Source organism: Balearica regulorum, chromosome 1, assembly GCF_011004875.1.
Source record: "Balearica regulorum gibbericeps isolate bBalReg1 chromosome 1, bBalReg1.pri, whole genome shotgun sequence".
Lineage (NCBI taxonomy): Eukaryota > Metazoa > Chordata > Aves > Gruiformes > Gruidae > Balearica > Balearica regulorum.
In genome coordinates this window covers 194,030,644-194,056,616 of record NC_046184.1, presented here as the reverse complement: position 1 = coordinate 194,056,616, position 25,973 = coordinate 194,030,644, and the positions used below count along the sequence as shown (strand labels likewise).

General features: G+C 37.4%; 1 protein-coding gene across 6 annotated transcripts in view; it reads left to right on the top strand.

Moving 5' to 3' along the window:
* PDS5B (PDS5 cohesin associated factor B) overlaps window positions 1-24,856 on the top strand; it is a 119,145-nt gene extending 94,289 nt beyond the window's left edge. For 2 of the 6 annotated variants that reach the window (XM_075742025.1, XM_075742026.1), the window contains exons 25-35: window positions 1,294-1,498; window positions 5,943-6,057; window positions 6,430-6,562; window positions 7,358-7,477; window positions 7,805-7,867; window positions 10,530-10,675; window positions 12,668-12,773; window positions 19,283-19,725; window positions 19,817-19,918; window positions 22,779-22,920; window positions 23,758-24,856. In XM_075742025.1, the coding sequence (XP_075598140.1) occupies window positions 1,294-1,498; window positions 5,943-6,057; window positions 6,430-6,562; window positions 7,358-7,477; window positions 7,805-7,867; window positions 10,530-10,675; window positions 12,668-12,773; window positions 19,283-19,725; window positions 19,817-19,918; window positions 22,779-22,920; window positions 23,758-23,793 (1,611 nt within the window). In that variant the 3' untranslated portion in view covers window positions 23,794-24,856. The remainder of the gene's footprint in view (window positions 1-1,293; window positions 1,499-5,942; window positions 6,058-6,429; window positions 6,563-7,357; window positions 7,478-7,804; window positions 7,868-10,529; window positions 10,676-12,667; window positions 12,774-19,282; window positions 19,726-19,816; window positions 19,919-22,778; window positions 22,921-23,757) is intronic. The other 4 variants (XM_075742029.1, XM_075742030.1, XM_075742027.1 and 1 more) reach the window with 3 other exon arrangements.
* Window positions 24,857-25,973: the final 1,117 nt, after the last annotated feature.

The following is a 25,973-nucleotide window of genomic DNA, read 5'->3' as shown; positions in this document are numbered from 1 at the left end:
AATGGTGAACTCCTGAGAAGTAGATACATAAAATTGGGCTAATGTATGGGTTTATTGCCATGCTATAAAAAAAGTAGAATTTGGTTGAGTTTGGTCTCCCTTCTTCTCAGTGAACTAGTGTAACTGAGCTGAATTTAAGGTTATTCTCAATATTAAAAGATAAAGAAATAATCATTCCAATTTGTGCCACACAACACCATCAGTAACAATAAACTATACCTTCCTTTGTCTTCCGAGTCAAGGAGGCTTGTTTTATCTAATCCATGATCTCGTTTGATGCCATTTGAGAATTTAGCAGAGTCAATGTTACCAGTGGCTAGGCTTTGTCTCTGCACTTTCTGTTGGCTGATAGCTGGAAACCCTTTTCAATTCTTGCTGGTTTCAAAACTGTCATTTGATTACAATAGCTGTTTATTCCTGTTAATGCTTCTTCCTCATATTTAGAGTTAACAAATCTTTCCTCTTGACCTTTTTTTGGCAGACTCAATATGACAAGCTGTTTTAGTGGCCTTCTTTACCTTATGCTTTTCTGTACATTTTCTTCTGTTTTCCGTACCTGCTTCTATTAACCTTCCTTTGCTTGTGTTACTAAAGGGTTTGTGATATATGAATGGTGTCTTAAAGTACCTAAGTTATTTTCATACAGAGAATTTTAAAGTTCATGTCTTTTACGGAAATGCGTTGCTTAAATTGTAGAAGTACATTTGCTTACTTCATACTATTTTACTTTGTGTTATTTGGCAACTATTAGACACAGGTTATTCTCTTCCATGGTCAGTCAGAGTTCATAGTTTTCCATAATATAATGGAAATGCTCTCTTCAGCATTTGACCTTATCTGGTAATTCTATTGAATTTTATTCAGTTTCTAATATTAATGCCTTGATGAAAATTTGTGAAATCACAGTAGTAAAGTCAGCACAGTGGTTACTGGTGGCTAAACACTGTTCTGGTGCAGATATTTGACTTTGGCTCCACAAAGCAAGTGGTCCTATTGTAAACAATTTCATTAACTCCATGCCTTAATACCATCCTAAATTAGACCTTGGGTTCTGAGTGTGATATCTTCCTGTACAGTTTCTGAACCTTAACTCTTCTACTGATCTTAAGGGAAGCTTCAAGTGATTAATTCAATTTAATTGTTCTGAATTGACATTTAAAACCATTGTTACAATTTCTGTTTTTCTGTGGCTGCAAGGTCTGAAATTGATTTTGGCATATGTACTTATTTCAAGTCTATATTACTTTTAGAAAAGTTTACTGATACCTTTTTTGGTTTTGCTTTTTTTAATAGGATGAATGTTACCAAGTGAGACAAATATTTGCTCAGAAACTTCACAAAGGCCTTTCTAGACTACGACTGCCACTGGAATATATGGCTATTTGTGCACTGTGTGCAAAAGATCCCGTGAAAGAGAGAAGAGCTCATGCTAGGCAGTGCCTTGTGAAGAACATAAATGTCAGAAGAGAATATCTGAAGCAACATGCAGCAGTTAGTGGTAAGAGAATAGAAGTCGCTTTTTGGTACAAGTGCTATAGTTCAAATGTGAATGTGAGTAGACTGTGAAAATGTTGTTTTTCTGTTTGTATACATAGAATGACTGTAAATTTGACTTAGAGTTATCCAATAAAAACTGAAAATAGAGTCTAAATTTTCTTGTGATTTTTTTTTAACAGGCATTTCTGAGATCTTTCAATTTTATAAGCTGTGCAAATGCTTATGCCTAAGTATATTGGAAGTGAAGTAGTTTTTCAAGGCAGTTGTGTACTGTTTGAAATTAATGGATGAATATGTTGCAAGTGAAGTGACAATGATTTATTTTACTTCAGTAATTAATAATATGCAGCCTTAATGACATAAATGCTGTACTAAATTGACTGTCTTTGCGCTGCTGTATTGAGTAGCTTCTTATCTTGTCTTATGCTGGTAAAGGGCTGTATTTGTAGGCACTTCAGGATGAGTTTATGTAATTCTTTCTTCCCAGTGCCAGCACTCTGATCATGGGAATGCTTTCTAAGTTATTATGGACTAATGTTAGCTAGTTTTCTTTTATAAAAATAGCCCTTTTCGCTTTTGACTTACTCAAAGCTACACACATACAGCATGACAACATTGATATATGGTCATAGGAAAAACTAGACCTTTATGAAGAGCTATGGGCATTTTGAATAAGAGTTTTTGAAAGTTTTAGTTCTTTGAAAGATAACCGATGGTTTGGCCTTTGTGACATGAAGGGGATTTTTTCGTTTCATCTTAGGATAGACCAGACATGTTTTGTGAATCTGATCTCTCAGATGGTGTCAGATAACTGATTTCCTTCTGCATTTATGAATCACAGAATTAGCCATGTCAGTCTGTGTGTGTGTTAGTCCCCCTAAACATTGATCAGAGAATAAGTCCGCAGAGAAATCCTTTTGTGTATTGTTAATTAGACTTAAAAAAGAAAAGAGCGATGCTTTTCTTCCTCCTCGATAACATGTAAAAAAGAGAATCCATTTAGCAAATGCCTTTCAAGAGGAATAGCCTTAGGATCACTTAAAGTTGAAAACTCTTTTCAGTTATGTAGGAGGAAAGTGTAAGAATTCTCATATGATTAAAAGTAATTGCTGATTTCCTAAGTGTATTAAGACGAATGCTGCAAAGTTACTATCAAAAATCTGTAGAAGAAATGAAGAAGAGCCTAGGGGTGTGTGTGATTCTTTTTTATCCAGTAGGACCTCAACGTGTGCCTAACGATTTTTTTTTTTCTTGCTGAAAGACTTGGCTTGAGTGATGCCATGGATTTGATATGTACTATAATCTGTGAGGTGTCTGGATTAAATATAGATGCAGGATTTTTTGAGGATTACAGTGTTAACTTTGTGACTTTCAGATTTACCTGTCTGAGCTTTTAACAAATAAAATGTCTTGAAACTGTTTGCATCCTAAAACATCATTATTGCAGTTAGTATGGCTGAAGCTCAGTTCTGGTCAGATCATGCTATTTAAATGTGTATGTGTCTCCCTCTGTCATTCTCCCTACTGGCGATGCAGTAACTCAGGGTAGCAATGATGATAGCACCTCCTTTGAAAAGCTTCCACAGAAAACCAGAGCTGAGAATTTGCATCTTTGGTTAATGCAGCTATTTTTTTGAATCAATAAATGTGTGATTTTTATGATACACTTTTTCTTGAAAACTTGGTGCAAGTGAGGAGGATATCTTTCAGATGTTTTGGGAGATTTCAGCATTTGTTGAAAAGATGGTAAACTTCTGTATACCTTGCCTAAGGAAAACTTCCGAAGGACTGGTACCTGACAGTAAAATGTCTTTTTTTTTTTTCCACGCTGGCAGGAATTACTCTCAGGCCTCTTAAATTCTCTAAATGCTACTCAGAGTAGAAGCCACTCAAGAAGAGACTTATTTTGATTGTGTGTCTGTTATGAGTTGGCATCTGGGTAGAGACTTGTGTCTTGTATAGTAATCTTGGTTTTCTAAAGCTGGACTTCTACTTGCAAGTCAGTAAGTAGAAAAACTACAAGAGTAAAGATCAATTTTTTTTAAAAAGTTTCTTTCCTAAATGCTCATAACGGCCTGTCATGAAGGCTTTTGGCACATTCTAGTTTTAAGTACTGGTAGCTAATGTCCTTAAAACCACCCTACCTTTTGGGTTGTGTCCATCTTCATTAGAGATGGGTAAAGAATGTGTAAACACTATGTTTTGTCATGACAGGGGTTAAATGTAATGGGTCAGTATTTGTCCCTTTCGTGTGTTGTCTGGATCTGGTTCGCTTTGTTTTCCAGACCCAGTTTGAGTTATTACTGGAGTTAATTAGAAATTGTACAAGGCAGAAAGTTAATGAAACACTGAGTTTGTGAGGTCTTGATGAGCATTCTGTTGAGGTTGCGAATTACTACAAATAATGGGTTGGTTTGCTTGGGACATGTCGAAGGCAAGCCAATTTTGCTGGTGTTCTGAAATCATAATTATGTTCTTTCTTCCCTGCTACATCTTTATTTTTTTTAGTTATGCAAACAGCTGCTGGCTAAAACGCAGGACAGTGCTTGAAGACGTGAAGGATGTTTTTGAAGTAAATAGTGGAATGTCAATTGAAACGCATTAAAAACAGCTTTGCAAAGTACACTGGATTTCAGTTACATAAATACAACTTGAAATAGAAAGAAATTGGGTGATTTTGTTGTTTCTTTCAAAGCTTATGATAGCTTTCAGTCTATGTTGTAGAAATATATTACTCTTGATAATTAACTGCATCAACTGCAATGGCTGTCTAAAAGGGTATTCTTGGAACTTGACAGCACTCTCTTCTGTGGGCCTTTATTAATTTTGAACACTTTCCTTGCTATTATGAATGAATCCAAATATTTTATGTAGGCTGTGCATTATCCCTATTTATGCAGACCTTTAAGAATGGGATAGATTAAGACTTGACTTATGCATGGCAATTATTTAGTCAATCTTGTGAAATCTACAATAATGATGTATTTTATTTGATGTGCACAATACTTGTCAAGCACATGTCATATGAAGACATATATTACAGATAAAAATGTCAGTGTTCTAATGCATTTTAAAATAATTTTCAAATATTATTATATATAATGATATACAGATGTTTCAACTTCTTATTCATAACCTAATATAGGATAGTGAAAACTTAACAAAAGAAGATTTTTCCAGACTTGATCACGTCTTTCATGACCACTCAAAAATGTGATTTTTTTAAAAGCAGAGCCAGGAATTTCCCTCCTTCCTCCACATGTACATTCAAGTGTTTATCCGTAGACATGTTAAGACTATGACTTGACATCTGCCACACACACTCAGGATCTGACGCTTGTACCATAGTTTCATATATATATATATATATATATATATAAAAAAAATACTAGCATGCCTTCCTTGCCTATTAGCCTGCCTGTTGCACAGGCTACAAGTTTAATAACTTAGGTATGCTGTGCATCCTTCAATTCCTCTCAGTCATTAGGCTAAAGAAAGCAGTGTGGATGTTTTCTGTAAAATGCTTTCTGACTTTTGGTGTAAAACTTGTCTTTTTGTTGCCCTGTCATGTGGGATATGACTTTTTTTTATTCTTATATTCGTCATCAAACTTTGAGGTGGTGAAGTTCACTCTGCATAGTGTTGGTTAGCTCCGGAATCTTTGGTTACCTTATGGAATGCATATTTTGTGATTTGGCAACAATCCTTACTTTTTAAATCCCTGAGGAAACTAGGTCATCTGACTGTCGTGATGTAGGAAAGACTTTCTCCTGCAGTCCTTGCTTGGGACTACTTACAGGTCTCAGAGGATGCTAGAAGAAGTTTTGAATGCTTTGAATGTCATAGTTTAGTTATGCTACTCTGCTCAAGTGGGATTGAGCCTTTCAAACTCTGTCCACTACTACTATGGTACAGCTTTCATGTTTCTGCCTATCCCTTCTTTAAACAGATAAGGTAGGCTGTGGATTTGGAGAACTGTGGCAATTTGCTTGCAAAGCCCCTGCAAAGGGCATTTCTTTCTGTTCTGTTGACAACATGGCTGTATACCTCAACGTTCAAAGAAAGAATAGGAGCTTATCCTGCAAGTGTGCTGGTCTCACATCTTGCCATTAACATGGATTTTGTGATCTACCCTCACTTCTGTTTTTCAAAGTCTTTCAGAATGCAAGCTTTGAACTGAGGAAAGAATTGGGAGTCGGAGATGACTGTAGATGTATTCTCAAGGTAGCTAGAAAATATGCAGCCCTGAGTGAGAGAGACTTAAAATCTTAATTTTTGCGTGCACATCAACCATGAGATGCAACATCATAAAGAAACGATAAGCCCACATGTGCCTATACTTCATCTTAGTATATGCTGACCTCAAATTTTGTTCTTTTGCCTGTAGTAGAAAAGCATATTTCTTGGTATGTAGTCTTTTGATGCATCTTTCTTCTGCTTTTCAGAGAAACTGTTGTCACTTCTACCAGAGTATGTTGTTCCTTATACTATCCATCTTCTAGCTCATGATCCAGATTATGTCAAAGTCCAGGACATTGAACAACTCAAGGACATTAAAGAGTAAGACTACTTTCAATAGTGTTATTTCTAGGGTTAAAACAATCTAACTGTATTCTAAGTGAAATTTTAATTCATTCTGTACCCTGATACTGCCATCATCATGTGCACTGGACAGTGTTATTTCTGTAAAATATTGTGAGAAATAGTATATATGGGGTTTTTAGTGTTTTGTGATATCTTACAGAGGAACCTTCACCTTCTGCTTATCCTACCTTTATTTTCTTTTTTCTAAAGAATTGGTTTTCCAGAGTTAGACTGGTTCAAATTTGTACTACTAGTAAAACCTAGAGTAATTCTCTTTCTCAAACGCGCTGTTTTTAAAGAATTTTTTTTGCATTTGTATTCATGAAGAGTACTGCATTTCTCCTTTAGGTGCCTGTGGTTCATACTGGAAATATTGATGGCTAAAAATGAAAACAACAGTCACGCGTTTATCAGAAAAATGGTAGAAAATATCAAACAGACTAAGGATGCTCAAGGACCAGATGATCCAAAAATGAATGAAGTAAGTGATACTTTTTGATTGGAAATTGCATTTAATTCTGGCTTGCTTCTGGAAATGACTTGCTTTTTGTTTACACACCGACTTTAAAATGTCTTTCAATAGAATTGTATGTGGGAGACGATACTTTATATACTGTAATGATTATATTTATTGTAGTTTGTGACACTTATTTTCCTGTGCTTTAGTAGATCTTACACATTTGCAAGGGATTTGTAATAGTTTGCAGTCCTGTTTCTGTCTCAGTAAGATTATTAAACACTAACTTTAAATATACATAAACTATAATTTTTACTGTCTAAATCATCTACTAAAGTACTTTGTAATATTTCATTTTAAAAGTACAAGAGTAAGCTTAGTATAGGAAGAAAAATACATGCATTAGATGTTTCCAGTGTGTATTGTGTAGTGAATGTATCAAACCCTGATCTTAGTTTTGAGGTTTTTCATTTTTACAGATTTGTCATTTTTCTGCTTTTCCCACAGATATGAGATTTTTTTTTTTTCAGCTTTGTCTTTGAAACCATGGCATACACTATTCTTAAGTGTAGAAAGATCATGAAAGCCAGCTCTCTCCAACTGCTAGGCCTACAGTGCTTTTGTCTTTTTCTCCTGTATTTTAGTACCCTGTGATACACTGTTTAAGATGCAGGCTAATCTTAAATGTTTAAGATGATTGCTTTTAAACTCTGAGTTCTTGTAGTTTTATGCTCAAAAGATACTATCTTTTGTCAAGATTTGTGATGAACTTCTGAAGTGGGGGGTTTTTTTTGTATTTTTAAATTTTATTATTTACAGAAACTATACACAGTCTGTGATGTAGCAATGAATATCATTATGTCAAAGAGTACAACATACAGTTTGGAATCCCCTAAAGACCCTGTACTTCCAGCCAGATATTTTACTCAACCTGACAAGGTATGCTTTGGCATTTAATTTTTTTTTTTGAGATAAGCCTGTTTAAATCTTTGCTAGTTTTAATTCAGGGGTGTTTTTTCAACAGTTCTTGTAACTTGACTTCTCCCTATTATAATATAGTTGAGAACGTATGTATGTATATGTTTTCATAAATATTTATATATTTGTACACGCACTGATTTTTCCCCCCTGCGATATTGTTGTTCAGGTTTAAAATTCTAAAAGTATAAATGATGTAAAGAAAATCTTTCACTACTACCTCCAAAATATCTTGTTCATTGATTGTTGCTGTGATTTCCTCCCTCCCACCCCCCTCTTCCTTTACAGAATTTCAGTAACACCAAAAATTATCTTCCTCCGGAAATGAAGTCTTTTTTTACTCCTGGAAAGGTATGTATGGTGTGGAGGTTTGGAGGGGTTTGGTTCTGTGTTTGCAGTATTTGCTTGGTCATTTTTGTTTTTAAAGAAAACTAACATGAAGTGTTTCATTAACTACATGTTTAAGACAATAGATTGTTTCTGCCCAAAGGGTTTATATACCAAAGGTTAATAAACAGGTAGAGAGAGATAGATGAAAAGGGAAAACTGCTACTGTCTATGTTGGATTGTGGTAATAGTAGCCAAAGCCTGTTGTCCTTTAAAAGAGAGAGTCCAAAAAAACCCCTAAAACAAACCCCATAATATTTGACAAGTTTGCAAGATGGTTAACCCTTTTTTTTTTCTCCAGAAGACTACAAGATTGCATATAAAATGACAGCTCTGGAAAACTCTAATATAAATTATTTTAAAAGTCATGTAAATTAATCTTTGGCAAAACTGAATGCCATTTTACAGTGTCTTACAAGATAACTGACTGTTCTATGATGATATTAATTTGTTCTTTCTAAATATGCCTTGTATTGAATGACAGTGGTTTTTCTTCACTAAAACTAAACCCAGGTACGCTTTAGAATAAGATTAAAATCTAGTAAAGGAAAAGACAAATTGTGGTTTTCATCTAGATTAATGTGCCCTGTTCTATATTACAGGGTAACACTCATTTGCTACCTTGCGAAAGAAATAAAAGTGCAGCATGTTCATTACCCTTAACTTTGCTAATGAAGCATTAGCTGTGAGCTAGTAAACTGCTAATAGAGGAGGAATGCAAGTTAGGAAAAAATGCAGATGTACAGGAGCGTCTTTTTGATAAGAAGTTGAAAGCCAACGTTTATTGATTGGAATATATCATTGCATATTTGAACTCCATGGATTAGAGATTAATTTCTTACTGAAGACATGGAAGTTTTTAAAGCAAAGTTGCGTGTCTTCCAATTTCTGATCAGTAGTCAATATTAAGTTATCTCATCCAGTTTTTGATGTAAAACATTCTTGCTAGTTTTCCTCAAACTTAATATATTAAGCGTACAATATTAAACAAGAAACATGGTTTATGCTACACAAAAACTCACAGAATGTTTGAGGTTGGAAGGGACCTCTGGAGATCATCTAGTCCAAAGCTCCTGCTTTCTGACTTTCCTCATATGAGAAATGCTCCAGTCCCTTCTTCATCTTTGTGACCATTTGCTGGACTCTCTCCAGTAGCTCCCTATCTGATGTATCTTAACTGAAATTCTTCTGAATCCTAAAGTAGCTCTTATATTATTTTAAATTTCTAGCATCACGTACTCTAGCTCATTTTTTGTTGTTCTGAAATTTTGTACCAAACAGCAGAGGTGTATTTGACCACCAAAAATTTTCAGTTGCCTCACCATCATGAAACCAGTGTGGAATGAGAGTTGGTCTAGGAAGTCTTGGTGTTGGGAATGGAAGACTAGTTTGAGTGGATGTTAGTGGGTGGATGTAAGCAGGGACAGTGTCTGAGGGCAGCAAGGCTGTGAGTGTAGGTTCTGTGGTAAGGGAGGAACTGTTAGTGCAGGCCCTGTTAGTGTTACTCCCTCCTTAGTAAGAGGTCCAGTGCAGTGTGAATTTGAACATCTCTCTGCTTTTAAGCTCTTTCTGTATTTGCTTATTGATTAATGTTAAGTTCTAAACTAATAGATGTAAATTCTTAAACTGGATTTTGTTCTCCAAGGTTTATTTCTGGAAAAGATATGCTGCTTTTTTTGTACTTGGTGCAGAGTGAATCTTTGGTTTAAGTGTAAAATTCCCTCTGGCTATAAAAAGTATAATCAGCACATCCATGGTGCATATCTCTGAAAAAGGAACACTCAGAGCTGCTATGATGTGCATGTTGAACTTTTTTTTAGCTGTCACTAACTTTAGACATAGCTAGAATCTAATATTGCCATAGAAAATGGATCATCTTAGATAATGAGAAATGTGGGGAATGGTCTTTAATTAAACATTTTTGTATGTGGTGTTTGGCATACAGGTGTGTTTAGGAATAACTGAACTCTTTCAGCTCTCAAAAGTTAGTATGAGCTGGAGGTATTTGGCATGTCTGAAAGATAATCCACTTAAATGAATAACCTGAAGCTCACCAGTCTCTGGAACTTTTGGCACCTATTAAAAGCCTAACATTTTTAAATCTGTGCATGAAGCATCAGAATGTTCTCCACAATATTTGATTTTTGAGGCGCTCATTCATTCCCAGCTGAAACTAGTGTGATTTAGCATTACAGCTAAGCCAGTTCAGTGGCTGCTTTGCTGAAAGGGCTGTCCTGCTGCTATTTCTGTTTTGCCAGTACAGATGCTTATCTGATCCAAATGGTGAGCTGGTTCAGGGAGCTCGATCAGCAGAAAGCAAACTGCACAAAAAGTCCTGAAGTGGCTTACTGCAATGTCAAGTGAGCACCCAATACTACCAATGAGAAGGGGACTGAATAGAAGGGTAGAGAAAAGAATACTGCAGGCAGCTAGCTATTTGATTACAGCTTTGTCAGCTTCTTTCTGGTGTCTGTTGTAAATTTTCACACAAAAATGTTTATAGTTTTGTGTTAAAATTAAGATATTGATTGCAGAAAGTGAAATCTGTGAATATTTTAAGCATAGTACATGTTAACCATATCTAAATGTGTAGCTTAAAATAAAGGAAATATATTTTTGGTTTCAGCCCAAAGCAGCCAATGTTCTTGGAGCAGTTAATAAGCCTCTTTCGTCAGCAGGCAAGCAGTCTCAATCCAAATCTTCACGAATGGAAACTGTAAGCAATGCCAGCAGCAGTTCAAATCCAAGCTCTCCAGGAAGGATCAAAGGGAGGTTGGTAGACAACAAAGGAGCTTTGATATTTCAAGTATTTGTAATGGAAACTTTGAATATTTCTATGTTTTCTAAGTGAGAAACAGAATTCTATTATCTTATTTTGAAGTAAGTTATAGTACCACATCGATATAACTGAAACCATGAATTTGGCTTCTGAACTCCAGAAATAAATTTGCTTTTAAAAAAAAATAAAAACCAGAATTAAATCATATCCAGAGTTGGCTGTAGGAGGGAAGGAGAGCTTCATATGTTTATTTTATTTATATATATACGTATACACACACCCATGTATATCTGTATGTACACACATGTGTGTACACATACACCTGCAGTTCCTAGGAACGTTGTGGTCTGCTGTAATATTAACAACATGTCACAGACAGTGAGAACTGGTAGGCCATTGTGGTGATCTTGCATGACTTCCTCCTCTGTAAATTTGTCCTGGACTTTGCAGATAAACATTTTTGGATTTTAGTTTCCCTCTGTGATGGAGAGGGGAATGTACTGTAATGCTACAGAAGTTGTCTTCTGGTTGTCTGTCTCTGAAAATTATAGCTTATTTTGTGTCAATTTTTTAGATTATTCATCAGTTACTCTTTTTCCTTATGTTCATTTTTTAACTGAAAGTCCCGTTATCATTATTTTTTTCACAGACATTTAGAGATTGCATGGCCCCCACTACTCATACTTTCTCACATTAATTCGAGACTGTGAGGAAATGTTAAATTTGGAAATAAAATTCCTCATTTGGTACTTCTGTGACTACTTAATATATAATATTAATTTTAAATGTACTGCAGTGTTTTACAAGAAATGCTTCTCAACTCCATGGAAAGTCCACAGAAAGGCTTATTTCTTACAAGTCACGCCAGTTCACATGCCAAAATACATTATTGGCTAAAGACAGGTTGGAATCCAAATTGTGCTCTCTATCCAGTGAAATGAATCTGAGACCAATACCGTTCTCATCCAGTTCATTTAAAAAACACTGCACACGCAGCCTAACACATTCTGTCATCTTCATGATCTCCTCAGTTCACCTAAGTTAAACCGATTAGTGTTTTGGGTTGGAGGTACCAAAGAAGAAGAGGAGTCCTCTAGAAATGATGGTAATGATTCGGTATGCACGGTATTTCCAATCCAGTCTGACTGAATATATACAGGCAAGTTTGCATCTGTTAAGATGATGTATAAAAACTGGGCTTCCAATTACGTCACAGTTCTGCAAGTATAAAAGCTGTAATGAGTGAGAACGTATTTGTCAGTCTATGCAGTGCCCAGGCCAGGGAGTTAAGAGTTTGCATATTCGAATACCATTTTTCATTTCAGTGCAGAGCATGTTTCTTTTCATTAAAAAAACATGCACTGTTATTTTAAAACGTTGCTTCTACCTCCCCCAGGGCAGATGAAATGACTTTTGTGTATTGGCTTTTGTATATTACCTTTTGTCTGTGGGTCTCAGTGTTTTACATATGCAGGAGGTATTATTGTCCATGTTTACTTATGTAGAAACCGAAATAAAAATAAATTGCTGCCCTAAATAACAACAGAAAGCTGAGGGATGAACTCATCTCTGAAATTTAAATCTGCTCTCTTATTACCTAAACCTCATCATAGGAAAGTATGTAGGCTTTGGCTGCTCTGTCTGTGGGGATCTTTGGTATATGAAAGTGCATGCAAATGTATACAAACACACAGATCTCTTGTAACTCAGTAAAGTTCTGATGTTTCAAAAAACTGCTTATCTTTCCCAGTGAAAAAAGAAAATTCAACTTGGCTTGTGATTGACACCTTTGTTCTGAGACTTAAGATGTTCTGGCTTGTGATACGTGGTGGCTATAGTAGCTGGACTGAAAGGTTCTTTTTGCCAGATTGTTCATGGTTTAGAAATAGATTTCTTCTGAAGATTGTTGTTCTTAATATAATTTTTTTAAAATGATTGCCTACCCTATTATAACAATGAGGAGAATAAATGTTTATTCATTCTAGGCTTGACAGTACTGAAATGGACCACAGTGAAAATGAAGAATTCACACTGGCTTCACCCTTACCAGGGAAGAAAACTGACAAAAGGGACGACTCTGATCTTGTAAGGGTGAGCTGTTTGGTTGCCTTGCAGATGTTTCATTATAAGTCACCAGGACTTTAAAATAAAAATTATTATGATATATTTGATATAATTCAAGAAAATACACTGGAACATGAAACTGTGTTGATGTTGTAAACTGCTGGAAAATGTGTTTAGAGTTGGATATGAAAATGCAATGAAAACAAGGTTCAGTTTGTCTGTTTTTCATGTGTACATTACATGTATACATACCTTTCCATCATACTGACAACTCCTGTAAACTTTCAAGATTACCAGTTACGATTTGCAGGATATTGGTAATACTGACAGGGGTAGATTCTGCTAGAGCTAGGTTGATGAATATTAGTCCATGATTTTCTCATTCTCAGGATTTGTTGATGAAGCATTTGGCACATTGTTCAAGTTGATAGCTTCCTTGGACTTCTATTCCCCAATATACAGTAGAGATTTTTTTTTAATGTCATCGTGATGTTTAGTTGAAATAGAGCTTTGGAAGAATTAATTGGATTAGTTTAAGAATGATCAACTATACTGGAGTTTTGGAGGAGTGGTTTAACCTGTCTGACATTTCGGATTGCCTTTTGACATTGTAAAAGTAAAAGTCTGTATCATACATGGTTTCTTGCTCGTAGCTAGCAAAGTGTTGATGCATTATAATTCTTGCCTTTTTTTGTACTGTCCCATCACTGGTGCTAAGGCATGTTCTCCTTTTCCAGCCAACTGTGTTTTCCTCTCAACAGCTGTAAGGAATAGCAACTGTTTGTTCTCCTGGTTATCTAGAATACCAAGAGGATATCATGATTTGACATTGGATTTAGAAGGTCAAGGAAGAGTTATCTGAGTAGCCATATGGATTCTGTTTTCTCGCATGCAGTTTGTATGCAGTGAAGGCAGGAAAATGCTTGGTTCTGAGTCCCAGGTATCACAAGAAGAAGTTGCAGCATGATATTAAATCTGTCTGTGTGGTCATCAACAGGCTTTTAAGGCAGGGTGAGCTAGCTGATGCTTGCAGACCAATACAATCCCATAGAATGTAAAATAGTCTTAATGATTAACAAGCAAATTGTGCTGTTAGGTGAATGAACTGTTCTGTGAGAACATTGAACCCCAGGGGGTAGCAGAATGGTGTTATTGGTATGCTCTTTTACAGTGTCAGGATCATTCAGGAGAAATTACATGTATCTATCGTGGAGAGACATTTTAGTGAATGACCACTAACCAAGCCTGTCAGTGTTTAAGAGGCATTTGGACAATGCGCTTAAAAACATGCTTTAACTTTTGGTCAGCCCTGAAGGGGTCAGGCAGTTGGACTGAATGATCATTGTAGGTCCCTTCCAACTGCAAATATTCTACTCCTATTCTATTCTAACCAAGGCCTTGGAGAGTGGCAGGCCTTTGGAAGTGCTAGCTTTGTCCTTACTAATTCTCACCAATGGATTTATGTATTTCTGTAGGTCAGTAATGCTAAAGATTCCTAATGAGGATATCAAAACTGGTTTGGACTCCTACTCAGATGTAGTTCTTTAATATGTTAATGAAATTATAAACAGGCTAAATATTGTCTCAAGCAGCATCTACACCTGTATCGGAATACAGAAAAAAAACTGCCAAAGAAAACTATAATTCTATTGTAATTCTAAGAGCAGTTAAAATAATAAGAATTTCACATACCACTAGTAAATTTTGGTTCTTTGTGTCTTAATAACAGTTGGCAGTCTGTAAATTTTGTAGTATTTGGGATATGCATGAAAAAGTAATAATACGAAAAAAGATCAGGTTTGTTACAATTGGATTTTCTAGAAAGCAGCAGTGACATCCTTAATGCATTATTTTGACTCTGACATTTCTCTGTTCTCCTATTATGTCAGTCAGTTGCATTTTTTTGTCCTAGGTTGCTTAGGACATAAGCTACTGTCTAGTAAAAGTGTCCTGAATTTTTGCTTGTTTTGATGTACAAATAACCATCTTATGCTGTGATATTTTGTCAGAAAAGCAAACCAGCTTATAACAAACCCAGAAAAATCACAAATCTCTTGTCAAAAAAAACCCATAAACAAACAAACAAAAAACCCCAAACACTTCCGATGCTTCCTGTATTGATATATCACTTCAGCTGTAAACTTTGACAAGTCTGAGAGTTCGAACAGCTCCTGGCATGCAATTCATGTTTAGAAGCATTAGGTTGAATTGGTAACCAACAAAGGTAACTGATAAAGCAAATACAGTTTAGTATTTCAAGAACTTTTGAGGGCATTTGTATTTCATTTTGACTATATAAGCAAGCTGCTTAAAGTCACTGATTCAGAACTCATTTTTGGGGTTGTTTGGTTTTTTTGAGCTGAGGAACAGAATATAGCAAGCATAACTGAGAAGCAGAATTCTTATTGGGGAGCAGAAAGTCCTGTGTTTTAAAGATGACAGACACTACTCAGGATATTTGTCCAGGTTACATCATAGAGTACTATGTTCCTTCTAAGGTTGTGGGACACTATTTAACCTCAGAGAAACTTTACTTTGAAACTTGGCTACAACTACTTACCTGCTAAAAGCAGCTGCAGTGACAGATATGCACAATCACTGCAAAAGCAAATAGAACAGGGAATAATGAGGATGTCACTGATCTAGATCAACAGTCTTGTCACTGAAGTCATGAACTGGCAGGAGATGCTATAATTGTTCAAACATCTTTCTTATTGTCTTCTAGTGTAATTCTTTGTCCTTCAATTACATTTACTTTTTTTCTCAAATTCTTTCTAGCTTGTCTTTCTGCTTTTCTTGACCAGGGTTTATGGCTAAAGTGGAGACACATATTTCTAAGCTGACTTCTATCTTCTGTCACAAGGGAGATGTGAAGGGAAAAACCCCACATTTAATCTGATTTTAAGTGGCATAACTGTCATTATGTAGATTAAATAGCAATGTGGCAAAGACTAATAAATGAGTGTTTGCATGTGTTGAATTCATGGTCCAAAAGGAAATAGTCAAGGTCTTCATGAAATGGTAGGTGGGTAACTTTTTTTTTTTTTCCCCAGAGGTAGGGGTTAGTTGGGGCAATTCTTCTGACCGTAATACCTGCTGATTGAAGTCTTAGCACTGTTTATAGCTCTTCGCTGTGCACTTTAGCAAGCTAGAGCATGGAGAGGTAAAGAATCACAGAATTCTTCAGGAAAAGACATTTCAGATCATTGAGTCCAACTGTTAACCTAGCACTGTCAAGTCCACCATGAAACCATGTCCCTAAGCACCACATCTACACATCTTTTAAATACCTGCAGGGATGGTGACTCAACCACTTCCCTGCGCAGCCTGTTCCAGTGCTTGACAACCCTTTCGGTGATTGAAATTTTTCTAATTTTTCCTAATATCCAATCTAAACCTCCTCTGGCACAACTTGAGGCAATTTCCTCCTGCCCTATTGCTTGTTACTTGGGAGAAGAGACAAACACCCACCTGGCTACAACCTCCTTTCAGGGAGTTGTGGAGAGCCATCAGGTCTCCCCTCAGCCTCCTTTTCTCCAGGCTAAACAACTCTAGCTCCCTCAGCTGCTCCTCATAAGACTTGTGCTCTAGATCCTTCAGCGGCTTTGTTGCCCTTCTCTGGACACGCTCCAGCACCTCAATGTGTTTCTTGTAGTGAGGGGCCCAAAACTGAACACAGGACTTGAGGTGTGGCCTCATCGGTGCTGAGTACAAGAGCACAATCGCTTCCCTACTCCTGCTGGCCATGCTATTCCTGATACAAGCCAGGATGCTGTTGGCTGCTTTGGCCACCTGGGCACACTGCTGGCTCATATTCAGCCGGCTGTTGACTGACACCCCCGAGTCCTTTTCTGCTGGGCAGCTTTCCAGCCACTCTGCCCCAGGCCCATAACGTTGCATGGGGTTGTTGTGACTGAAGTGCAGGACCTGGCACTGAGCCTTGTTGAACCTCATACACTTGCCTCGGTCCATCCATCCAGCCTGTCCAGATGTCTCAGTAGAGCCTTCCTACCGTCCAGCAGATCAGTGCTCCCACTGAACTTGGTGTCCTCTGCAAATTGACTGAGGGTGCACTCGATCCCCTTGTTCAGATCATTGGTAAAGATACTAAAGAGAACTGGCCCCTGGGGAACACCACTTGTGACAGGCCACCAGCTGGATTTAATTCCATTCACCACAACTCTTTGGGCCTGGCTATCCAGCCAGTTTTTTACCCAGTGAAGTGTATGGCCATCCAAGCCATGAGCAGCCAGTTTCTCCAGGAGAATGCTGTGGGAAACAGTGTCAAAGGCTTTACTAAAGTCCAGGCAGACAACATTCACAGCCTTTCCCTCATCCTCCTCATCAAGAGATCAGGTTAGTCAAGCAAGACCTGCCTTTCATAAAGCCATGCTGACTGGGCCTGATCACCTGGTTGTCCTGTACGTGCTACATGATGGCACTCAAGATTATCTGCTCCATCACTTCCCCCCAGCACCGAGGTCAGACCGACAGGCCTGCAGTTCCCCAGATCCTCCTTTCTGCCCTTTTTGTAGATGGGCATCACATTTGCTAACCTCCAGTCAACTGAGACCTCCCTGGTTAGCCAGGACTGCTGATAAATGATGGCAAGTGGCTTGGTGAGCACTTCTGCCACCTCCCTCTGTCCCCTTGGGTGGATCCCATCTGGTCCCATAGACTTGTGTGTATGTGGTGTAGCAGGTCACTAACCATTTCGTCTTGGATTATGGGAGCTTCATACTGGACTTACTACTAAAGACTGTGGCAAAGAAGGCATTGAGTACCTTTTCCTTATCCTCTGTCACTATGTTTCCCCCTGTATTCAATAAATGGAGAGTTCTCTTTAGCCCTCCTTTTGTTGCTAATGTATTTATAGAAACACTTTTTCATTGCCTTTTACAGCAGTAGCCAGATTAAGTTATAGTTGGGCTTTGGCCCTTTTACTTTTCTCCCTGCATAACCTCATGACATCCTTGTAGTCCTCCTGAGTTGCCTGTCCCTTCTTCCAAAGGTGATAAACTTGCCTTTTTTTCTGAGTCCCAGAATAGTTTCTGTTCCAAAAACTTATGATTTGGAAAAGGTACTACATATCTTGATATGCTGGAGGGAAGGGATGCTATCCAGAGGGATCTTGACAGGCTGGAGGAGTGGGCTTGTGTGAACTTTATGAAGTTCAATAAGGCCAAGTGCAAGGTCCTGCACCTGACTCGGGGCAATCCCCAATATCAATACAGGCTAGGAGGTGGAAGGATTAGAGCAGCCCTGAGGAGAAGGACTTGGGGACACTGGTGGATGAAAAATTGGACGTGACCCGGCAATGCACGCTTGCAGCCCAGAAAGCCAACCGTATCCTAGGCTGCATAAAAAGAAGTGTGACCAGCAGGTCAAGGGAGGTGATTCTCCCCATCCTCTGCTCTCATGAGACCCCACCTGGAGTACTGTGTCCAGCTCTGGGGGTCTCCATTACAAGACAGATAGGGGCTTGTTGGAGCAGGTCCAGAGGAGGGCCACAAAAAGTGATCAGAGGGCTGGAGCACCTCTCCTATAAGGAAAGGCCAAGAGAGTTGGGGTTGTTAAGCCTGGAGAAGAGAAGGCTCTAGGGAGACCTTATTGTGCCCTTTCAATAAATAAAGGGGGCTTATAAGAAAGATGGGGACAGACTTTACCAAGGCCAGTGGTGACAGGACAGGGGTAATAGCTTTGAACTGAAAGAGGATAGATTTAGGTTGGACTTAAGGAAGACATTCTTCTCTGTGAGGGTGGTGAGGCACTGGAAGAGGTTGCCTAGAGAAGCTCTGGATGACCTTCCCTGGAAGTGTTCAAGGCCAGGTTGGATGGGGCTTTGAGCAACCTGGTCCTAGTGGAGGGTGTCCCTGCCCATGGCAGGGGGTTGGATTAGATAATCTTTAAGATCCTTTCCAAGCCAAACCATTCTATGCTTCTTTTAAGGGTTGGGTGGGGTTTTTTGCCTCACAGAGCAAATATTGAGTCTTGGTGTAGCTCTGACAGGAGTGCTTTGGCAGCTACCGCTGATTCCTGTGCTTCCATTTTTCAAGTTTAAATTCAAGTTGCCCACCATCTTCTGTATTCGTGCCTTGCCACTGCCAACATGGGAGCCAGGCATCAAGCACCCTGCAGCTCACAACACAGATGAAGTCACAAGCGGACAATTCACACTCTCTGTATCTTCATATTTTCCTATTGATAAAAAAAGCAGTTGTGGATGTTCTAGCCAATTGTTTGCGCCACAGCTGAGGGTACAAATGAGGACGGTCTTCAACACTTCAGTGTTTTAACTGCTCAACTTTGAAATAATCTTTCTCTCTTCTCTGGCATTTTATATCTATGTACGTGTTAATACTTTTGCAAAGGTTTTTGAAATGGGTATGGTAGACAGTCTTAGTAGACAGCTTGTGTAACTTGAAGATTCTTTGTCTTGTTGGGGGAGGAGGGGTAGTTTCTGTAGCTTTTGCGTACATGACAGTTTAGTACGCAGTTTAATTTTTTAATTTAAAGATATAATCTTACCTTTTCAGTCAGAGATGGAGAAGCCTAGAGGAAGGAAGAAAGCAGCTATCACAGATTCAGAAGAGAAACTAAGCATAGATGACCTGAATAAACTGGGTCAAGAGCAGAAACTTCGAGGTAGTCAACGGGGAAGGAAGAGACCTGCAGTTGTTACGGAATCTGATGAAACACAATGGCAAGAGGAAAAAAGGCTAAAAGATGATGTAATAGAAAGTGAGGATGAACAGAACAGTCCACCAAAGAAAGGGAGAAGAGGACGCCCTCCCAAAGCAAATAATGGGGGAACACCAAAGGAAGAACCAGTAGCAAAGCCAGCAAAACGGAGCAAAAAAAAACAAACGCCAGCAGCTGCAGCAGAAGAGGAGGAGGAGGAGGAAGAAAGGCAAACTGAAAACATTGAACAAAAGCCAAAAGGCAGGCAAAATAGGACGCTGAAAAGAACACCACAAAGGTAAGTCCATCGTCTTGTATGCTGCATCTTTTTTATCCTTGGACATTAGTTATAATTTGATACTTTGCAATTTGGGTCTTCCTCAAAACAGAGCAGAACCATCTGAAACTAGTACAGTTGAATCAGCACAGTCTACGCCACAGAAAAGACGAGGAAGGCCATCAAAAACACCACCATCACAGCAAAAAAAAGTGTAAGTGGTGAATATTTTCTAAATTTGTGTTTAGTGAAAATTAAAAATATGCCTCTGTGCCCTCAAACAATCATTTACCGAAAAGATTTTAGAATACTTTAATTGACAGTTAAGAAAATAAATTGTCATTGTTATTTCTAAAATGTTTTCCCTAGCTGCTTCTCCTAGAGCATCTCAAACTAGAGCAAGAGGCTACGAGTAAGTTTAATGTGCTCAGGTAGCATATGCGTAGCTTTGCTCTTCTAGGAGAAAAGTCAATAAATCACATGAGGGCCTTGAAGATAGGGCTTTATTAGGACTTCAAGGAATGAAAAGTGCTCCTGTTTGTTTTGGATAGGGAGGAAGAATCAAATTGTTACTGTGGTGAAACAGTATTGTGGAGAATAAGTTTATTCTGATTCTCCTTAACTTAATGTTCACTTGCTTTCTAATTTGTGGTCATCTTACTATCCACTTGAATCATTTCCAAAGGAATAAAATGGGTTACAGTTTATGAAGGATAGTAGCTCTTGAAAATTCTAAGGTGTATTAAGCTCCAAAATAAAGGTAAACTCTGTGGCTAGCTTAATTTTCTTGTGCCTGCTGTATACTACAGGTATCTCTATCTTTTCTGTATATGTACATGCAATATACGTAAAGCAGAAGTGTACAAGTAGACAGGACTTACTGGCCCACTGGTTGGTTTTGTTTGTTTTGGTTTTTTTCCATACTGGAGATCTTTCCCTGAACAAGCTTGTACCCTCAGTTCAAATTCTAATTTCACACCGGATCGTGTGTTCTGGCATTGTGCATGTACGATATCCCGACCTTTCCGGTGTTCTGTTTCCCCACCTCAGGTCAGACTTCTCCTGCTTCTTTACTCTGTAACCAGAAACACAGGTCCCAACACTGTCTTGGTTACTACAGAAGTCACTGCTACATGTGCAGTGGAACATGAGTTGGAAGCTGCTACTGCCATGCAGAGGACACATGCCAACAAGTTCTTGTTGGGTGATGTGCTAGGTGGCATTTGTCAAAGATGTCCTTTAGTAAATACTTAAGTAGCTTCTGATTCACTTCTCAGTGAAATCAATGAATTCAGTGTGTTTCTTTATTCCATTTTAAGAAAGTAAACTGTATCAGTACGCATGATCAATACCAGGCATAACTCTCATTCATGTGTATGTACGGTGTTCCTGGCATGAGAAGCCCAAGTTGTTTCAGGGTTCAGAGTTGTTGGGTCTATTCCAGATTTCATAAAAAAAAAAAATATTTTGTGTGTATTTTATTTTTTGTGATCAGACCATCCAAATTTTGACTGTTCTTTTTCCAAATCTGCAAAAAAAAGGTGAGACCGTGGTAATTCCTCAGTCTTCAAAGTGTATTGTAGTCAGACCTTTCTCCCTTTGCTACATATGTATCTACAGCAGTTTTAACTGAAAGGAGTTGATAGACTGAGCAGCACAGTGTACCACAAGATAGTACATATTTAATCCAAATGCATAAAGCTTTCTGGGCTCCTTGGGGATGGATTTGGCATAAGAATTTGGGATTTTACCCATGAGGTGATAGTGTATAACCTATTTCTGATAGCTAATTGGGTTTAAAAATTAACACATGTGAACTGTTTGGGTTTTTTTGTAATACATGAGAAGAGGAACCTAGTTTGTGAATAATTCTGTTTCTTTTTCAATTCTGTTGCTTTTATCAGTCATGGAAGGCTTGAGTTGGACTAACTTGTATTGTTTCTCAAAGGATGTCATATTGGTTGGTTGGTGCCAAATCCCCTACTGTACTATAATTACTACATGCAATTCAGAGATTGTATTTTGTACAAATTTTAGTGTGGTTCCCAGGACTGAAAATTCTCACCACATGTATGGTTTTACGATGTCAGAGGACAGTTGTTTTGGATCTGTATGCCCCCACTGGGGATTGAAGTGTGTTTGTTGTCTGCCTGGAACAGTGTTTCTGGTTTAATTTAATCCAAAAAGTCACCTAGTTTGGGTGCACCGAGATAGCTTTGAATTAAACTGCAGTGCAGTGAGCGGGAAGATTCAGTAATTTCATTCTGAACTGTGCTAATGACCCAAACCAAATTGGTAATGTGAGCACGTGCAGCTGTGTAGTTTTGGATACCTATCTAGTTGGCACCTTTTTTTTTTAAGGCATTGAGGGGACTAGTTCCCATTTTAAGCAAATGGGTGCTTTTTGCTTATGGGTTCAGCTCCCGTAACTAACAAAGACAATTTAAGATATTGTTGACTGATTGTTCTTGATTGTCATGATTAAGGTATTGTTATCCTGTTTAGCTCTTAGTATGGGCTATGTTGGAAGATTTGCATTTAGGTTCATTACAATGTTAATTTCATAAATAGAAATATGGGTTGTTCTAGGTCTGTAAAAATATGGATGCGGTTATTCACATTTTGTTGTGTGTATAAACTCTTATGGAAGTAGAGTACATCTGTTCATGGAATTCAATAGAAGGGGGGGGAGGGAAAACCCAACCAAGTATTTAGTCTCTGGCTGTTTGGCTTTTCATGTTCACTGGTTACTGTTGTGTCAGCCTTCTTTGGCCTGTATTCTGGCACTGAAGAGAAAAATCTGTCTTGTCTATAGATGCAAAAATTGTTCGACTTTGTACTCCTAGCCCTCTATTCTGGAAGAATTTGATTTTCAAATGCTGTTGTTCGGCCTCCTAGTTCCACTTCTACTCTGTGTATGGATGAACTAGATAGGTATATAAGGTAGAAGTACTATATTACATAAAATTTTAAGGCTGCTGTTCTTGTAAAGTAGAAAGTTTGCTCTCGTACAGTGTATACATGTGCAGACCCATATACTGTGAAACTGATCTTTATTTTTCTTCTAATTGTAGCCGTGCGGGACGTTCCAAACAAGCAGCCAGTAAAGAGAATGAATCTAGTGAAGAGATGGACGTATTTCAGAGTAATTCACCTGTCAGTGATGACATTCCCCAGGAAGAAGTAATGGAAGAAGAGGAAGTTTCCACAATCAATGTAAGATAAATGCCTGAGATTTTCTTTGTGAGTCTTTGTGATGTCTTCTGTGTATTGATGTTCAGAGAATGACTTCTGTTCTTTGAACTTAACCTGCTTCCTTGAAAATGAATGAACTGGTTGTCAACTGACAGTGTTGTGTGGTGGCGCTGCACTGTAGTTTCCCAGAGAAGCTGCATTTCTTACAAAATGTCAGATTTTGTGAAGCGTCTTAAATTTTCTGTTCTGTATAGCTTTTCTTATCTGTCTGCCTGAGTTGCACCCTCATGGGAACATGGGAATTACTTTCCAGGCAACTCATGCCCATTCTTCTCAGCTAGATTATAATAGTGAATAATGTTTCTTTATACAAAACAGGAACACAAAATGAATAGTACTGGAAAATAAGTGTGGAATCTTGGAGCAGAATACTAAATCAATTTCTTCCTCTTACCAGCATATGCAAATACATTAAAATAAACTTAATTTTGTATTTATTTCATACTAATACATTAGTAATGTTAGCAATGCTAAAAATGTAACTGTGAATGCCTTCGCAGTTTTGGACACATCTGATGATTGGAGCATCTGAGTGTATGGATCCTCTGAAAAAGGAAACTAGATCATTTTTGAATACTTGAAGGATGCAGGCTCAGTAACATCAAACAAAATTATGTTCCTGGTCAGTGACTGAGAATTGTACCTCTGACAAAATGAGTAATGAATGACACTATATACAGTTACTCAAACATTATTGTGACAGGAAGCATTTTTTCCATTATAAAATATATTTATTCTTGAGCTTTTCAAAAATTTTCAGTAAAATACATTTATTTAAATTACTTTTTCTCCAAACAGGTCCGTCGCAGAACTTCCAAAAGGGAAAGGCGATGAGTAAGCATGTAGTTATCAGCCTTCCAGGTGAAAGCTTTGAAGAATGCTTTTAATATAAAGCTTGAGACTGAATGAAGCTGTTAGTGCACAAATGGGGTTGCTGAAAAAAAGACAAAACCTATTTTACTTTTACTGCCCCTGCATTTGCAGTCCCTAGGTCACAAGCTTTAGCCACACACATGTTGATATCATTAACCGTGGATTTTTGTGAAGTGTAATGTGCGCTGGCTTTGTAGACATATGAACTAAAGAAGAAAATTGTAAATAGTTCTTTTTTTAATGTTTCTGACTTCTAAAGTGCTTGTATAGCTTTTATCTGCGGCTTTAAACTGACAGTACCCCACTGTTTATTGGATCTGTTGATTTAAAAAAGAACAGAGTTTGTTGAAAATTGATCTCAAGCAATATCTGTCAGTGTTCGTATTTGTACTCTTGTTGACATTTAACTGTGAAAAAAAAATCAGTTGAACAAATAGTGCCACTTTCTTTTGCCACTATTTGTTAAGAAGAAGAAAAGAGAAACGGTCTTTGTTTCGTTCATGAATCTAACCTAGTGTTTACCTTTAGGCACCTACCTATCATCAGAGGTGCTAAATTACTTTCTTTTACAGTTGAACAATGTTGGATAGCATAATACAAGAGATGCAAATTGTGAAAGAAGTTGTTTGACTTGTTTTACACCTCAGTATTGATGCCAGACTTTTCTGGACTTCTAGTGGCATTGAAAATTCAAAAAGGATTTAAAATATTTTAATTTTAAGAGTGTGTTATTAAATAATGTACTGAATACCCTACCCATTTTATCTTCCCCTATCAGTTTTTATTAATCTACTGTATCAATAAAATTCTGTAACTGAGTTTTTAATAGTCTAGTATGTTAATGTGTATAGATATTTCCTTCTGAACATGATGTTCACAAAGAGCAAATTATTACTACATTATAATATGAAATCTGATATATAAACATTAGTGAAAATACAGTTCTTATTACAATGTAAAGTTAATCACAAAGAAAAATTTTATTGATGCAGTGTGTCTTTATAAAGCTGTTCTTGAGAGCCAAGTGTTTTGTATTTTATAGTGAAGTTGCATGTTTATGAAAAATGTGCTGAAAATGGGATGTAATGTTTTTTTTGGAAACTCGTATCTAGCAGTAGTATATGGTAGGTTGCCTCTTGAGAGAACCTTTTATTGAGAGTTTATTGTATGTTTTTGTTTTTTGAGCCAAATTTTTTTTGGTATGAAGAGCTAACTTTTTGTTGAATAACCAGCTGTTGATTATTGCAGTCAAGGTATTCAAGATTTGAATGAAGCTCCATTTTTATTTTGTGCTACCATAGAGAGGTTGTTTTTTTCAGTTTGGTTTTTTTTAGGTATAATCTGGGGAAAAAAAAAAAAAGAAACAAAATACTGAAAGCAGTATCCTGTATGCAGTTTTACAGTTTGCAAACTGTGTCTTTGAACCAAAATGTATAGGTTACTACACTATGCTTAGCCAAGCACATATTATTTCAGGTGCTCTTCTCCCTCTGGTTCCCTATAGTTGACAATATGTGAAAAAATCAATTTCTAACTTAGGAAAATTTTTTCTCATTGAATAATGGAACATTTTCATATAATCCATCAATAAGTAAGTTACAGTTGCAAGGTGGCCTGTAAAGATTAGGGGAAAGGGTAATACTAAAACATGGATTTACCAATTTCCAAACTACAAATCACTAGTAAAGAAACCTTTAGAATTTTTTCATTATGCATTTTTTTTAACAGTGGAAAAAGGTATTATAAACCATTAGATTATTCTGCCTCAGTTTAACTTTCCTGCCCCCCCGCCTCAGTATTCAGCTTTTCAACATTTATACCTATAGATACGGGGGAAATGCTGCCTAAAAAGGCAATTATGATTGATTTGAATTGACTTTGACATAGTTGGCACAACGGAACTGGCTTACTTGTGCTTCAGCAGTGCAAATGCAAGTTGTTGGGGTTTTTTATGGTATAAAAGGATGGAAAGCTAGCTTTATATTTTCCTCTTTGACAGAATTGCACTGAAAACATTTATGGAAGATGTACCTTTAAGTCCATTTTATACAAAAATATGAAAAACTGATGCTGAAACCTGCAGACTCTTGAGGCTTTATGTGCATAAACATGGTTAGGTTCAACTTCATCAAATATTGATG